Source organism: Dreissena polymorpha, chromosome 15, assembly GCF_020536995.1.
Source record: "Dreissena polymorpha isolate Duluth1 chromosome 15, UMN_Dpol_1.0, whole genome shotgun sequence".
Lineage (NCBI taxonomy): Eukaryota > Metazoa > Mollusca > Bivalvia > Myida > Dreissenidae > Dreissena > Dreissena polymorpha.
Window position 1 is genome coordinate 16,820,448 of NC_068369.1, and position 15,391 is coordinate 16,835,838.

General features: G+C 34.7%; 1 protein-coding gene across 3 annotated transcripts in view; it reads right to left on the reverse strand.

Annotated features, from left to right (window-relative positions):
• The window catches only part of LOC127861017 (LIM and SH3 domain protein F42H10.3-like), a 49,913-nt gene that overhangs the window by 33,185 nt on the left and 1,337 nt on the right, over positions 1-15,391 (reverse strand). For all 3 annotated transcript variants that reach the window (XM_052399379.1, XM_052399375.1, XM_052399378.1), the window contains exons 2-4: positions 14,506-14,600; positions 12,426-12,510; positions 10,121-10,295 (exon numbers count right to left, since the gene is read on the reverse strand). In XM_052399379.1, coding sequence (XP_052255339.1) covers positions 10,121-10,295; positions 12,426-12,510; positions 14,506-14,600 — 355 coding nt within the window. The remainder of the gene's footprint in view (positions 1-10,120; positions 10,296-12,425; positions 12,511-14,505; positions 14,601-15,391) is intronic.

The following is a 15,391-nucleotide window of genomic DNA, read 5'->3' on the forward strand; positions in this document are numbered from 1 at the left end:
ACTTTTCAGGTGGGGGACTGCCGCTGAAATTCGGCGGCAGATTTGATAGATTGAGGGCCCTGACTCATGAAGTTTACTGTGGAAATTTTGTATCTAACCTGAGATATGGCCTTGAAAAAATAATCTTATGAAAACAACACAGGGCAGTAACTCTTATCTAAGTAAGTGTATGGTTGTGGTTCTTGTGCATAGCACTTCTTCTCATTGATTTCTACAGACTCATGAAGCTTAATGTTGAAATCATCAATGGTATCTCGGAGATATAGCCTTAAAAAGTTACATCATACAAAAAAAGGGCCATAACTTTATTTTCAGGTAATTCAGTGTAGAATTATGGTTCTTCTACATGGCACTTCTCCTCATTGATATCTATAGACCCATGACGTTTCATATTTATATCTTATATAGTTTCTACGAAACAGCCCTGAAAAGTTTGTGACAGACAGACAACGCCATTTTCTATATCCCTTCACCTTTGGCCCGCGTTTATTACAGTAGGAATTAAAGACTTTAATATTTAAGGTAATTCACACATGCATCCTGCATCTGTTTCACAATCTAAATACGTCCAGATATTACACAAAGGGGACTTCATTATCCTGAGTACCGGTACTTAACTAACACTTGACATTTCTGTAAAATGCTAAGGCAGTAAAGCTGTCTCAATAGAGTTGACTTTGTTAAGAGAAAATTCTCCAATTGGCGCCAATAAAAGTAAGATTGTCGTCAGTCTTTCCATGATAGTAATATAAAAATAAAATATAGACATTATGCAATTATAAATTATTTACAAAATCACAATTTTGGGGAAAAAACTATTCTCTCATAAGACTATAAATTTTCGGCTCTAAGTTTAAATGCTTTTATACAAAAATTAGCTAGACGTATCAATACAGATTTTCTAGTCTCATTCAACAATTGTACAAATTTAAACATACTTGGTCTTCTTTTGTAAAAAACAGGTATACATGTATTTCTAATATTATCATATAAAGGACATATAAGAACAAAATGGTACTCATCTTCAATTTCATTCATTGAACAAAATGTACATGTTCTTTCATTTCTTTGAATATTTTGGTGCCTACCAGTTTCTATAAATAGAACATGGGAAGATAATCTCAATTTTGCGATTATGTTTCTAAATTCCGAATTTTCAATTTTGTCTAAATAAATGGATCTTTCAAATATGGGTTTCAATTCTTTGTACAAATATAGTGATGGAGAGTCATTTACATCAATTTGCCATTTTGAAATAAACAAATCTTTTAATCTATAGCCAAACATTATAATAAAGCTGTTAACATTAACCGATTCTGGATATAACCATACTTCATTAAAACCTGACTCTTGCAAGAGTTTCGGAACGTTTGATGTCCATGACTTGGAGTGAGGATTATCACATGATTCTTTAAATTGTTTACGAATAATATTACTTAAAATACAGTTAGAAGATTTTTCGTTGAACAATTTTAAGAAATATTTAACTACTCGCAAATATCGACATATATACATCAGGTATCTCCCTACTTCGGCATACAAAGCATTTGAATTAGTAAAGGCTTTTACACTTAAAAGCCATTTACAGAATTTGCGTTGGACACGCTCAATATTTTCGGCTTTAGTAAACCCCCATACCTCTCTTCCATTATTTACAATCGAGGCAACATATGCATCAAACAGATTTAACATTATTTTAACAGATACATTCAATGATTTTGTAACAGTAAATAATGCGTTCATCGCTCTAAGCGCTTTGGCTGATAAAGTATTTGTGGCTTGTATAAACGAGCCGCTGCTTGAAACTACTATTCCTAGATAATTAAAATTGTTCACGATTTTAATTGGATTATTATTGTACACCCATCTATAGCCTTTTTTTAATCTGCCTTTATGAAAAAAAACAATTTTTGTTTTTTCGACATTCACCGTTATATTCCACTTCGTGCAATACTCAAACAAATTGTTCAAGGATGATTGTAAACCCTCAGATGATTCTGAGATTAGTACTGCGTCGTCGGCGAATAATAGAAGATAAATGGATAATTGATCAATTGTAATGCCCGCATTTATATCAGCTTGTAAGTGCAACTCAATGTCATTTAAGAATAATGAAAACATTATTGGCAAACATATTTCTCCCTGTAATAACCCGATGTCGGATTCAAATAAATCGGAAATACTATTCATATGTTTGACACCTAATTTAATCTGGTTATACAAAGAGCGAAAAACGGACAGGAGTTTGCCATCAATACCGGACCTAATGGGCTTAAACCAGAGATGCATACGATCCGTTAAGTCATATGCCTGTAAAACATGCATGCTCCCCATAATGGGCTGTCAGTTGTAGTGGCAGCCATTGTGTGAATATATTTTTTTGTCACTGTGACCTTGACCTTTGACCTAGTGGCCTGAAAATTAATAGGGGTCTATGCCAGTCATGATCAATGCACCTAAGAAGTTTCATGATCCTAGGCATAAGCATTCTTGAGTTATCATCCGGAAACCATTTTACTGTTTCGAGTCACTGTGACCTTGACCTTTGACAGTGACCTGAAAATCAATAGGGGTCATCTGCCAGTCATGATCAATGTACCTATGAAGTTTCATGATCCTAGGCGTTAAGCATTCTTGAGTTATCATCCGGAAACCATTTAACTATTTTGAGTCACTGTTACCTTGACCTTTGACCTAGTGACCTGAAAATCACTAGGGGTCATCTGCCAGTCATGATCAATGTACCTATGAAGTTTCATGATCCAAGGCCTAAGCGTTCTTGAGTTATCATCCGGAAACCATCTGGTGGATGGACCGACGGACAGACCGATGGACAGACATGTGAAAAACAATATACCCCCTCTTCTTCGAATGGGGGCATAACCAAAATGTCTTACAAGCATATACATGAAAGTGAGGAAACAAACACACAAAATTGGGAAAATAATAGACCAGAACAGCAAGAAAGAATGTTACCAAATCAATTATCAATATTAACTGTGTGTTTTGTTCAACACAAACAGACAGCAGTTGTTTTTTAACCATTTTGGGATTGGGGCCGGGTCCCTTTGCATTGGGAAAATTCCCAGCATTTTAGCAAAAATTTGGAAATTTCAAAATTGAGAATTCAAGTGTTGTCAGTATTATATTTACTATTTGACCTTATATAGCTAAATGAGAGATGAACAAAATGTTGCTCTATATAAAAAAAATATATATTTTTCGTGTGGAAATTTTTAATTGCGAATGATAAGATCCCTTTGGGAAAAATATCAGAGCTCCAGATAAGGGTCGTATTTTCGTAATAACGAATTATTTTCAAGTCCGTTACGTATTTATTTCAAAATCTTGTCGTACCATTAAGAATTACAAAATCAAGTTACGAATATTATTTTTACATCGGTTCGTATCGATTTTTATTGAGTTCTTTTCGCACATTAAAGATCTTTGCGGTGCTTATATAGAATGGTTATTGGGTTTGTTTAACAAAGCGCATTTTTTTCAAATAAAAGCGGCGTATACAGTTTATCTGTCAAAAAACATTGGCGGCGCCCAGAGAGCGTCCTAAAAAACTGCAAAGCGTCCAAAAACACGCTTTTAACATATTGTACGCAAAGTGAGCCGAAGTTAAATGTTTAGAAAGACATTATAGAAAAGATCTTTTACGATGTTGTATGTTCAGTTGCCGACACAGTCGAAAAAGCTAAACAAAAACGCGACACGACGGGTCCAAACTTAAACACACAAAAAAACATTGAACGAGTGGAAGGGACAAGTCCTGTGGCTAATCGTTGAAAAGATTGAAGGGGAGACCCGTTTTAATTGTTAAATATTTAAAAATTCATCTAAGGCATGCACTCTAAGAACAGTTTGGGCATATGAAGGTATTGGAAAAATAAAATTGTATAATACTGAAAAGACACTGTTGAACTCGTATAAATAAAGTTGCTAGTATGTTTATTTTGATTTTTTTTTGCATGAAAATAACCATTATTATTTATTTTTAGGTCATTTAGAAAAAATAAAAATTATTTTCCAAAACTAAGTAGTAACGTTAAGAATAAAATTTCAGAGTTAAGAATTCTTTTTGAAAATCTGGTAGTAATTTAATAATTTCACAAAACCTTATCTGGAGCTCTGAATATATACTTTTTTCCATTGGGAATGGGCCAAATACCGAACCCGATTTTTAACAAATCAAAAGCTGTCACCATAGGATGACATATGCCCCCTATAAAAGCTTTGATAGAAGTTATGAGCATTTTTCGAAACCTTAATACTAAATCCTTGAAATGCACTAAGTGACCCCGTGACCAAGTTTTTGACCCAGCATGACCCATATTCAAACTTGACCTAGATATTGTCTTAATACAACTTCTGATCAAAGTATCAGTATTGGTAAAGATCCGATGAAAACTATTTGAATTAGAGAGCGGACACGAAAAGTGTGACAGACTGACAGACAGTGCGAAAACTATATACTCCCTTTCCTTCGAAAGGGGGCATCAAAAACACACTGAGACAGGTAAGTCATTTTTATATATTGCCACACCTGCCTCGACAAAGTAGTTGTTGTAAAATGCATACACTCTCAAACAGCATAGCAAGGGTTAAGTATATAACTGCTGTATCTGTTAAACATTCCTATAAAGGCTACAGTATTTGTTAACTGATTACTTCAGATTTCCTTGAGATTCACATGCATCTCTCAAAAATAACTAGTAGACTTCTAAAAATATACGAACCAGCCGTCTGACCACGGAACATGTGAACTGTAAAAGCACATCAATAGTTCTAAAAATGCAGTCATTCGTTGCAACATTTACATTTCAATTAATTGAAGCGTTGTTTTAATGCAAGGGTTCTCATTTTAAGCAGCATAATTGGGTTCAGGATATACCTTTACCCTGCTCTCTGCAGTTTTAAGTCTTAATTTTCTTTCAACATTTTATTGACAGAACGTAAGCTTTAACTTTGCAATACAACAAAATAACCTTTGTTGGGATTGCCTCTGACTTTAATTACAGCATTAAATGGCTGTCAATTTTTTTTAAATAATGAGATCATTAATATCCTCAGAGGAAAACATTGCATAATGGCAGTGACTTAGAAAAATTGCTCAAGTTAGCTACATGTTTATTGCAACATTTATTTCTTAGCCCACAAATATTTAACAGCTAATGACATAGAGTTGCCAAAAGATAACACTATCCTTTGCAGTATATCAAATGAGAACCAATTAATGTAAAACAACAACAGAAAAATCACTACTGCCATATCCGACAACAGACATCAGGGTATCTACAGTGCTGCATCATCACGCCCCAATACTTACCCTCCTTAATATTACGGACAAGATGCTGCGCTGTGAACACAAATTAAACGCATGCAGCCCAGCATAGATATTCAATACTTTGTTTATTAGTTTGTTTGTTGGGGGTTATTTGAAAAAGACCATAAAACGGACCCGATCCCAAACTGAAATTCAGGGCCCTCACACTACTTTGGGGGAAGGGGTCCACAGCCCTTAGGAGGGGGAATTTTCGCGGCGTTTCCCTTTTTGATGGATTTTTTTACTTACTCTCTCATTATTTCATTTGTACATGTTTGCACTATATTCATTGCATTTTTCATTATTTAGTATGTTTGAAAAGATTAAATTGAATTAGAATTGAGATATAATAATCATAAGACACATCTTTCTATTAAAAAAAAAAAAAAAAAAAAAAAAAAAAATTTTTTTTTTTAGGGGGGAATTTTTCCTCAAAAAAGGGGAAAAAAGTATACTTTTCAGGTGGGGGACTGCCGCCGAAATTTGGCGGCAGATTTGATAGATTGAGGGCCCTGAAATTGTAAAAAAAATCCCCCTTCCCCCCCTAAAGAAATTAATTTTCTTTTTTTTAAAAAGAAGTGTCTACTGATTATTATATCTCAATTCATCTCAAAAGTTTATAACTATTATTTATATGATTAAAAAAAAAATGGCCAGTGAAAGGCCAGATGTGTCAATATTTGTTGATAAATAAATCCCAATTTGGTTCACTTTGTCAATAAAAAATTCCCAAATTTGCCATTGTATTTGATTTAAAAAATCCCAATTTGACCAGACTCCTTTTCCCAAAATGGCTAGAAATAACGCCTGGTTTGCCTTGTACCAGAGTCATATCACAGCTGTCAGTGAACCTACGCATACTTTTCCAGGTAAGCATACATAATGATATAATATTCATCATCGAATTCCCTAATGTCAAATAACCCAAGGTTACAATGCAAAGATTGTTACATTCAGATCTCACAAAGAATGTATTAAATGAATGGATGTGTGCTAGCTTATTAAAAATCAATTAAGATGATTTTTTAAGTGGATGAATAAAAAAGAATATTAGATAACAAGTTCTGTCACCTTAAGTGCTTAAAGCCTTTGGAGTATAGGTTTTGACTAATAAGTGTACAACTCCTACTGACCATAAAAGTACAGGAAAACAGACAAGTTTTATTATTTTCTGAAAAACTGAAAATTAACAAAGAACAATAACTATCCACTACTGAAGAAGCATGTCTGATATTTTTAAATGTACTGACTTTTCTGTACTGAAGGGCATACATGTATTATAAGGAACGAACCACCAAATTACTATATGCTCCCTTTCTGAGCAGACTGTAAACAAAAATAGCCAGCACTACAGTTAATGGAAATCCAGGCGTTATTAACGCAGAAAACTCAATTTGTTAATGCGTTTTACAATTAGTGGAAGCCCCTTCAACATTTGATTACCCGCGGTTACACTTTTCTGATGCGCTGGCCATATAAATCTCAACAGAATATATATGTTTATTCACGTTCCATTAACTCTGCCCACAAGCTACTGTATGTGCACAGTACATTCCTCAGCAGTGCCAATGTTGATTTTTCTAACTCTGTCTACCTCTACCATCCAGATATCAGCACCTTATGATCCAATCAGGTGTTAATACGACTACGACTACGAGCGTCGCCTGATTACAATAAAAGGTTTGTGACAGTGGCAAAATTAATTTATAGGCAACGTCAAAAGTATAGCTGTTTTCGTGACATTATTGATAATTAACTGAGGCCCTTATATGATACATTATAACAAGTATGTTTAATTTGAAAAAAAGAAACATGTCAAGTTTTTAATTGATACTAAAAAATTATTCACCCAATTACCTGAAATTTGATATATCTTGAATCCAATGTAACGTTTAAATCACTGGTTGATTGGTTGTTGTTACAAAATATGATATTTGATTGATGCTGGAATTCCCCTATCCCACAATATATATGTATATGCACTTATTAAAAAAAGCAGAAATAAATATTGTGTTTATAAATTTTTTAACACATTTATCGTCAATATTGGCCATACACATTTATTGTCAATATTGGCCATATTTTGGTTTTGAAAATAGAAATCCTGATTATACTTGAGTTGGAACATGCATTCATCCAGAATTCATCGTATTATGCAGGATAAACTATATATGAAGCATCGTAACCCTTTTACGAATTTTAGTTAGAGCTTACAATACGGATTTCATCTTTTAGTGGTAAAGCAAAATGAAATACTAGTACATAAACTAATGAAGACAAGTTTTAACGGACAACATATCCACTTTAATTGTCCATTGATTTAGTCCAAGAAGTTTAAAAAAATACTTGAAAACAATGGGTTTCAGTAAATTAATGAGTCAAAGATAATATAATAATAATCAATTAAGTTTGGGTTTGCTAGGGGGACCCAAATCCAATGGAAACAAGAGTGCCAAACTGTCACAAGATACGCCCGTTTGAAGGTTTTGGACAGCTTGATAACTTTACCAAGACCCATATTTGAACTTGACCTACATATCATCTAGACACAACTTCTAACCAAATTTGGTGAAGATCTAATGAAAACTACTTCAATTAGAGAGCGGACACCATGCTAAATGCTTGAAATGCACTAAATGACCTTGTGATCTAGTTTTTGACCCGGCATGACCCATATTTGAACTTGACCTAGATATTGTCTTGACACAACTTCTGACCAAATTTGGTGAAGATCAAATGAAAACTACTTCAATTAGAGAGCAGACACCATGCTAAATGCTTGAAATGCACTAAGTGACCCTGTGACCTAATTTTTGACCCTGCATGACCCATATTCGAACTTAACCTAGATATTGTCTAGATACAACTTCTGACCAAGTATGGTGATTATCGGATGAAAACTACTTCTATTACAGAGCGGACACCATGCTAAATGCTTGAAATGCATTAAGTGACCCCGTGACCTAGTTTTTGACCCGGCATGACCCATATTCGAACTTGACCTAGATATTGTCCAGATACAATTTCTGACCAAGTTTGGTGAAGATCTGATTAAAACTACTACAATTAGTGAGCGGAAACTATGCTAAATGCTTGAAATGCACTAAGTGACCCTGTGACCTAGTTTTTGACCCAGCATAACCCATATTCGAACTTGACTTAGATATTGTCTAGATAAAACTTCTGACCAAGTTTGGTGAAGATCGGATGAAAACTATTTGAATTAGACAGCGGAAACTGCTGCGGACGCCGCCCGCCAGGCCCACCTGCCGACAAGGTGAAACTATAATACGTCCTGTTTTTTTAAAACGGGCGTATAAAAAGTATATATTTTTCCCAAATGGGACCTAAAATTTCCTATTTTGGGAATGGGCCTGGGTCCATTATGGATCGGGAAATATCGTGCCCTTTTGACTAAAATCGAGAAATTAATGTTGTTGATTTTCTGCTTACAAATACTTCACTTGATAATATTTAAGCAATTTCAATATTATATTTTCTAAGATCAACATATAGAGCTGGATTTGAAGATAATTGACATGTTTAAAAAAAAAAATAATGGGAGAAACTTTCAATTGGGAATTTCCAAGTCCCCTTAGGGAACAATATACTCTATTTCATTGGGAATGGGTCCCCCTGCCGAACCCAAATTTGAACGTAACAACAGGGCTTCCCCTAGCTCAAAAATGTATTTAGCCGAATTCACCATGTTTTGGCAACATTTTTCTATTTTTTGCTATTTTCAAGTTTTAATGAAGAAAAAGTTGTAGCCTAATAGAATTTTCTTTAGCCAAATAGATCAATTTGTAGCCATTTGGCTAATTTGGCGAATGGCAGAGTCAGCCCTGAAACAAGAGATGTGTTTGTCAGAAACACAATGCCCCCTACTGCGCCGCTTTGAAGCCATACATTTGACCTATGACCTTGAAGGATGACCTTGACCTTTCACCACTGAAAATGTGCAGCTCCATGAGACACACATGCATGCCAAATATCAAGTTGCTATCTTCAATAAATTGCAAAAGGTATGGGCAATGTTAAAGTTTTCAGACGAACAGACTGACTGACTGACTGACAGTTCAACTGCTATATGCCACCCTACTGGGGGCATACAAAAATACTGATGCGTTGACTTAAATCGGAAAATTGAGGCATTGTACTTCTTTCAAACAAATAGTTCATAACTAAATGTTGTATTTTATTTAAACACAAAATAACTATGGAAGCCTTTTATTGGTTATTTTAGGCAGTTAATTTCAAACAAATATATACTTTTTGACGACCTGTGTGAAACAAGGCCTCAGAAATGTATCATTAATCCTCTCAGTTTATCGAAAATTTACATATCTTGAATTGAAAGAGTAAGTCCCTTATAAAGTTAAGAGCCATGATACTGAACCGTTCACAAAAAAGGCGTGTGTGAAATAAAATTTAAATGGCTTTATGCAATTAAGGACCAAGTCATTTACCAGGCAAACAATTGCAAATTTGGAGATTTCACTGAGTGAATTATCTAAAATCCAGGGTTATAAGCTCTCTCTCTTCTGTGTTTTTCCAATCAGACAAAAAAAATATATATATAATTATATATAATGCAGTATAACACAAGGCTCTTTCACTCAAACCTTTACACTGTTCAGCAATATTAATCAAAGCAAAATACCAAACTGTATGGGTACCAGTCCAATCCTTTCACTGAATTCACAGAAAGCAGTGCTTCCCAATTTAATTAACAAATTATTGAACAAAAAAAGGAGGGTGTCTCAAGTTTCATTACAGTTCACATACCTTCCAATTGTTCAGCTGGTCTAGCCTGCTCCATCTGTTCCCTACGCTCCTTATCCCCATGGTAACTAACATTGCTGATCACCTCCATGTTCTTTTTGACACGCATCATCTCAGGATCTTCCGCAATATCCGTCTTCTTGCCCTTCTGTTTCTCAAACTCAGCATGATATTGAATCTGTGTGGAAAAAAAACACCAACAATTTTTTATAGTCATTTTATTAAGAGAAAAAATGCCCATGAAGGGAAAAATGAATGTTCGGCATGTACATTTGTATAGTTTTTACACTTGAAGTGTGTGTATTTTCTCCATTTTGGGAATATGGTTGGATTCCTTTGGATTCGGAAAAAGACGTGTTGTTTTAACAAAAAATTGTGAAATTTGTGTAAAATGTTTGCTAACAATTACATATAAATTGAGAACAAATGCAGCATTGTTTTTAAATTCTTTTTAAATTCTTTATTAATAACAGGTGAACAGTACTTTCCTAAATAATTTCAGAAAACATAGGAAAGTTTGCTTGTCATGTTCAAATTAATATATCAGTTGTATGTAACCTTGCGCTTGATTAATTGGGATCTGTTTTCTGTGATTTTTCCATGGGTTTTAGTTCTTCATTTATAACCTGATCATTGTTTTTGATGTAAAGAGCAAAAGTAAATACACCAAAAAATGAAACCTTGTCATCAGACAGAAGGATGCTTATATCGGCTTAACAAACAATCTTTGTACAACAAATAACAACTCTCTTTTCCACAAAACATAAACAGCATCTAATTCAGCTGTTCCCACAAGTTTGTTAAAACTTTAGTTAAAAACAAAAATCAAAGATTTATCGAAAATTGACAAAGCTGGGGGACTTAAATTTCAATGCATCGCGCATTCAAACGAATTTCCCCTACCTTCCCCCTCGTCAACAAAAATATCTAATCGGATTTTCATTGATCTCAAAATCAACCCATGTCGGCTGACAGGGCCCTCGATTTGCACTTTTTACCGTCGAATATTGGCAGCTTCCCCCATGAAAACAGTATACTTTTTTCACTATTTCAGCTATAAAACAAGATGTGTTTGTGAAACACAATGTCCCCCTATATGATGTTTGACATTGTAGGATGACCTTGACCTTGTGAAGGATGACCTTGACCTTTCACCACTCAAAATGTGCAGCTCCATGAGATACACATGGATGCCAAATATCAAGTTGCTATGTTCAATATTTCAAAGTTATTGCAAAACTTTACTGTGAGGTTAAAGTTTTGGGACAGAATGACGGAATGACAGACAGACAGGCCAAAAACAATATGCCCCTGATCATTTGATCCGGGGACATAAAAAGTTATGATTTTTTTTAATTTTTTTTCCTTTGACCTTGAAGGTTGACCATGACCTTTTACCACTCAAAATGTGCAGCTCCACAAGAAGTAAGAGATTGAATGGAGAAATGAAGATTTTTTTTATTTTTGACTTTTGACCTTGAAGGATGACCTTGACCTTTCACCACTCAAAAAGTGCAGCTCCACGAGATACACATGCACGCCAAATATGAAGCTGCTGTGTTCAATGTTAAAAAGGTTTTGAAAATTTATGTTTTTTATATTTTGACCTTTGACCTTGAAGGTCGACCTTGACCTTTCACCACTCAAAATGTGCAGTTCCACCAGAAGTGAGTAAGAGATTGAATGGAAAAATGAATTTATTTTTTTTTACCTTTGACCTTGAAGGATGACCTTGACCTTGAATGTTCACCACTCCAAATGTGCAGCTCCACAAGATACATGTACACATGCATGCCAAATATGAAGTTGCTGTGTTCAATATTAAAAAAGTTATGATAAAACTTTAACTAAGGTTTAAGTTTTAGGAAATAAAAATACAATGATATTTGATCTTTGACTTTGAAGGATGCCCTTGACCTTGACTTTTCACCACTCAAAATTAGCAGCTCCATGAGATACACATGCATGGTGAATATCAAGTTGGTATGTTCAATATTGCAAAAGTTATCAAACTTTAACCAAGGTTAAAGTTTTGGACAGAATGACAGACAGAGTCACAGACTGACAAACAGGACCAAAAAAATATACCCCCGATCTATCTATCTGGGGGCATAAAAACATAAACCTATTGAGGGGGCTGCTCTCTCAAACCTACTTCTAATGTCTGGAAAAAATCCTGTGGAAAGCACTGATAAAATGAAAACATGAATGGATTGGCATTTTCATAACTAATAGAAAAAACATTGAAGACCCATATATTAATTTTACATTATTTGCTTTTCTAGCAGTCACATTTGCTTATACTCACATTACTCTGTATTTTTGTATTTTCTTGTATTCTTCTAATTTCTGGTGTATCTGCCACTGCTGTATGCTTCGTCGTCGGGTAGTGCCTGAAAATCACATATTCCACATAATATCATAAATCCAATCTGGCATTCCACAAGAAACATTTCTGTATGAGCAAATCAGTCCTAAAAAAGCAAAAAGGCAAAACAATGCAAAAAGTATAATACTTAGTAACTTACTGTACATTTGTGCAACAAGTACATTGGGCACACGTACATATGCCATTCATTCATAAATATACATATTTGATTTTATCTGTTTCATGTTATCAACGGCAGATTTTTATCTCTGGTAAATGACTTAAAGGTTACAGCGTAAAGTTGTGTCCATTATACGTCTATATGATGTTCATGCTTATTATTTATCGCACAAGTCTATACTGGAACCGTAGTATAGGGTTTTTTCTGCTATGTAAAAAAGCTGTAAAACGGACCCAATCCCATACCAAAATTATATTTATAAAATCCTTTTTTTTTTAATTTAAGAAAGAAGTCTCTTATGACTTATGATTATTAGACTCTGTATCTCAACTATATTTTTAAAAACCTTCTACAAAATATATAACATTAATTAATTCCTTTTTGTTGATAAACAAGTCCCGAATTTACCTCTTTAATCAATTAAAAAAATCCCAATTTGACCAGACTCCTTTTCCCAAAATGGCTAGAAAATCCCCTGTAGAATGTAACACTATTACTAACTAAATAATTTTAATTTAAAAAAAGTATACATGTGTTGAAAATTCATCTTATCACCAGACATCAACTAAGATAAAACAAGGGCTGTTTGTAAAACATGCATGCCCCCCATATGTGCTCTCAGTTATAGTGACAGCCATTTTGTAAATATGTTTTTTGTCACTGTGACCTTGACCTTTGACTTAGTGACCTGAAAATCAATAGGGGTCATCTGCGAGTCATGATCAATGTACCTATGAAGTTTCATGATCCTAGCCATAAGCTTTCTTGAGTTATCATCAGGAAACCATTTTACTATTTCGGGTCACTGTGACCTTGACCTTTGACCTAGTGACCTGAAAATCAATAGGGGTCATCTGCCAGTCATGATCAATGTACCTATCAAGTTTCATGATCCAGTCATGATCAATGTACCTATCAAGTTTCATGATCCTAGGTATAAGCGTTCTTGAGTTATCATCCGGAAACCATTTGACTATTTCGGGTCACTGTGACCTTGACCTTTGATCTAGTGACCTCAAAATCAATAGGGGTCATCTGCGAGTCATGATCAATGTACCTATCAAGTTTCATGATCCTAGGCATAAGCGTTCTTGAGTTATCATCCGGAAACCATTTGACTATTTCGGGTCACAGTGACCTTGACCTTTGATCTAGTGACCTCAAAATCAATAGGGGTCATCTGCGAGTCATGATCAATGTACCTATCAAGTTTCATGATCCTAGGCATAAGCGTTCTTGAGTTATCATCCGGAAACCATTTTACTATTTCGGGTCACCGTGACCTTGACCTTTGACCTAGTGACCTGAAAATCAATAGGGGTCATCTGCTAGTCATGATCAATCTACCTATCAAGTTTCATGATCCTAGCCATAAGCGTTCTTGAATTATCATCCGGAAACCATTTTACTATTTCGGGTCACCGTGACCTTGACCTTTGACCTAGTGACCTGAAAATCAATAGAGGTCATCTGCTAGTCATGATCAATCTACCTTTCAAGTTTCATGATTCTAGGCATAGGCGTTCTTGAGTTATCATCCAAAAACCATTTTACTATTTCGGGTCACCGTGACCTTGACCTTTGACCTAGTGACCTCAAAATCGTTAGGGGTCATCTGCGAGTCATGATCAATGTACCTATGAAGTTTCATGATCCTAGGCCCAAGCGTTCTTGAGTTATCGTCTGACAACCACCTGGTGGAAGGACCGACAGATAGACCGACAGACAGACCGACATGAGCAAAGCAATATACCCCCTCTTCTTCGAAGGGGGGCATAAAAAGAATCTTTTCTGATCATAGCGCACCCTAACAGAAAAGCGAACATTACTGAAACCTACGCAGTGCAATAAGGAAGTTTGTCGTAGCCTTTGTAGTTTTTCATATTCAATGTCATATTGCAGATCTCACATTTGAAGCAGCCCTTGTGCCATACCTAAAATAAGAAAATAGCAATATTAGCATTACTAATCAAAGGAAATACATGTTTTCAAGAAATAAGTAAACTGTTTAAGATAGTGGAATATTTAGCAATTCCCCAGGCACGATTGAACATTAACAGAAATCATGGGAATGTGCTTTTGCAATGAACTGTATTTTCACTTGGCAAGATTGAGTTTTCATTTAATTATACTGGGTCCTTGGTCCTCTTGGACTATATGTCCTTGGTTTTAATAATCACGGAAACAAGATTTTGAATGAAAATGTGTCAGTTAATTAGGTAGGAGTTCAGAATATCATTTTTTTGGTATTCAAGGCAGTAAACTGCCTTATTCTTAATACTAAGCTCAAAAAAATATATTTTCCACCTTATGGAACCTAGATATTTTAAATCGAAGTTTAAATACGAATATATTTTTGTAGATCTTAACGTTTATTTCAGCCCACATCAGCTCTATAATTTGAACCTTAGGAAATATAACAGTGAAAACACTTTCATCCTCAATTTGAAAAAAAAACATTAGCAAAACAAGAACAACATTTCTTAAATTTAGTCAAAAAGTTGCAATCGTTCCCAATTAAAAGGGACCTTGCCCCATTCCCAAAATGGTGAAAAAAACTGGATATGCTCTTGGTTGTTAATCAATCCACAATTAGCTATAAATGTTGTGTCGTTTCACACAGCTGTTGATTTGAAATTTCATTTGTCATAATATTGATTAGCTAAAGAAGCTTCAGCGTACAGTTTACATAGTATTGACAGACCTGTACGCTGAAGCTAACCCC